This window comes from Phoenix dactylifera, unplaced genomic scaffold, assembly GCF_009389715.1.
Source record: "Phoenix dactylifera cultivar Barhee BC4 unplaced genomic scaffold, palm_55x_up_171113_PBpolish2nd_filt_p 001269F, whole genome shotgun sequence".
NCBI classification, from domain to species: domain Eukaryota; kingdom Viridiplantae; phylum Streptophyta; class Magnoliopsida; order Arecales; family Arecaceae; genus Phoenix; species Phoenix dactylifera.
In genome coordinates, this window is record NW_024068602.1 from 113,627 (window position 1) to 115,246 (window position 1,620).

At 37.2% G+C, this 1,620-nt stretch overlaps 1 protein-coding gene across 1 annotated transcript; it reads left to right on the forward strand.

Moving 5' to 3' along the window:
• The first annotated feature begins 216 nt into the window (after positions 1-216).
• Positions 217-1,346, forward strand: LOC120108314. The gene is made up of 3 exons (XM_039121903.1): positions 217-262; positions 359-751; positions 1,155-1,346. The coding sequence occupies exons 2-3, from the start codon at positions 452-454 to the stop codon at positions 1,161-1,163; spliced, it is 309 nt and encodes a 102-aa protein (XP_038977831.1). The 5' UTR covers positions 217-262; positions 359-451; the 3' UTR covers positions 1,164-1,346.
• Positions 1,347-1,620: the final 274 nt, after the last annotated feature.

Sequence of the window (1,620 nt, forward strand, 5' to 3'; positions counted from 1 at the left end):
CTGCACGAGCATCTCAAGCAGTTCCTCATACTTCAGGCTCGAAGAGTTATGCGAGACGTAGAAATGAATTCGTAAGTTCTTTTGAAACTATTTGAAATTTTACTAACATATAGCACGTATCATAATATATAGTTTGCCAATATACTTTCCGTATGTGTAGATAGTAGAGCATGGAAGGGAGCCTGGTGAGGTAGAGTTTTATAAGATGACCCACACTCACCGAGATGGCAGCTTTGTCCGGGACGAGTCGAGAGATATAGTTGTATGTATTCATTTTTGCTTTGTTCAGAATATTTTTTAAAAAAAAATTTAAATTTTTTTAAATATTAATGTGACATTTTTTTTGAGAGATATATAGGAAAGAGCTACAACTCTTATTTCAGAGCGTGTCGGGGAGTCATCATCATCCGATGCGGCCAGTCGCGTCGAGGCTCAGGTCTATACCGAATTAATGGGCCCAGAATGTTATGGTCGAGTGAGGGGTTATAGTGTTGGAGTTACCCCCACTCAGTTGTCTGCAGTGAGCCGATATACCCAAGATGCTAGACAAGGTAGTAGCACTGCAGAGGTTTGTAGTCTGAAGGCAGAGATGGCACAGATAAAGCAGTCATATGAGGCAAGGATAGAGGAGATGAGTCAGAGTCATAGGACCGATATGGAGGAGTTGAAGCAGCGCCAAGAGTTGAAGATACAATCTTTGCAAGATCAGCTTGACCATATTTCATCCTTTTTGCAGAGATTTGCTCCTCCGGTACATAACTAAATCTATTTGAATATTTTATGTAATTATAATGTATTCTTGTATGAGCGTGATGACTTTCGTATTTTTAGTTTCTAAAATATTTTTTTTTCTTGTAGGTTGATGATACTTTATCTACTCGTAGAGATGATGATGCCGACCCTTGATACATATTGTAGATTGTGTACTTAGGAATTTGACTTGTATGTTTTTAAAATTTTGGAGATTCCTTTGATTAATCTTGTATGATGATCATGAGATCTTTTTTGAGCAACATGATAAGTAGAATCTATCAAAACCCATGTGCCTTCTTCCGCTTCCCTTCATTGTTAGAATGGAATGCAACATCCATTTATTTGCTTTTCTAATTAATTGCTGTGAGTTCATTTTGAATCATATTTTATTCTATGAGCAGGTCACTTGACAGCTAGGAGTGATGTCTACAGCTTCGGGGTTGTCCTTCTTGAGCTCTTAACAGGACGCCGGTCTATGGACAAGACTCGCCCGAGCAAGGAGCAGAGCTTGGTTGACTGGGCTCGCCCCAAGCTTAATGACAATACTGTAGAGATGATGATGCCGACCCTTGATACATATTGTAGATTGTGTACTTAGGAATTTGACTTGTATGTTTTTAGAATGTTTTTGAAGTACAATGTAATCAAATATGATAATATGAATGTAATCAAAGTTCTTGTTTGTGACTCGTATTTTGTTATATATGTGATTCAGTGTATTTGTTTCTATTGTTTTGTAAGAATTTAATTTACACAGAGTATTTAAAATTACTTTTAAAATTTTTTTTAAAAAAAAATTAATGCGGACGCTTATAAGCGTCGGGAAAAGCAAGAGGAACGTAAACCGAATGGCACGCCTTTAACGAC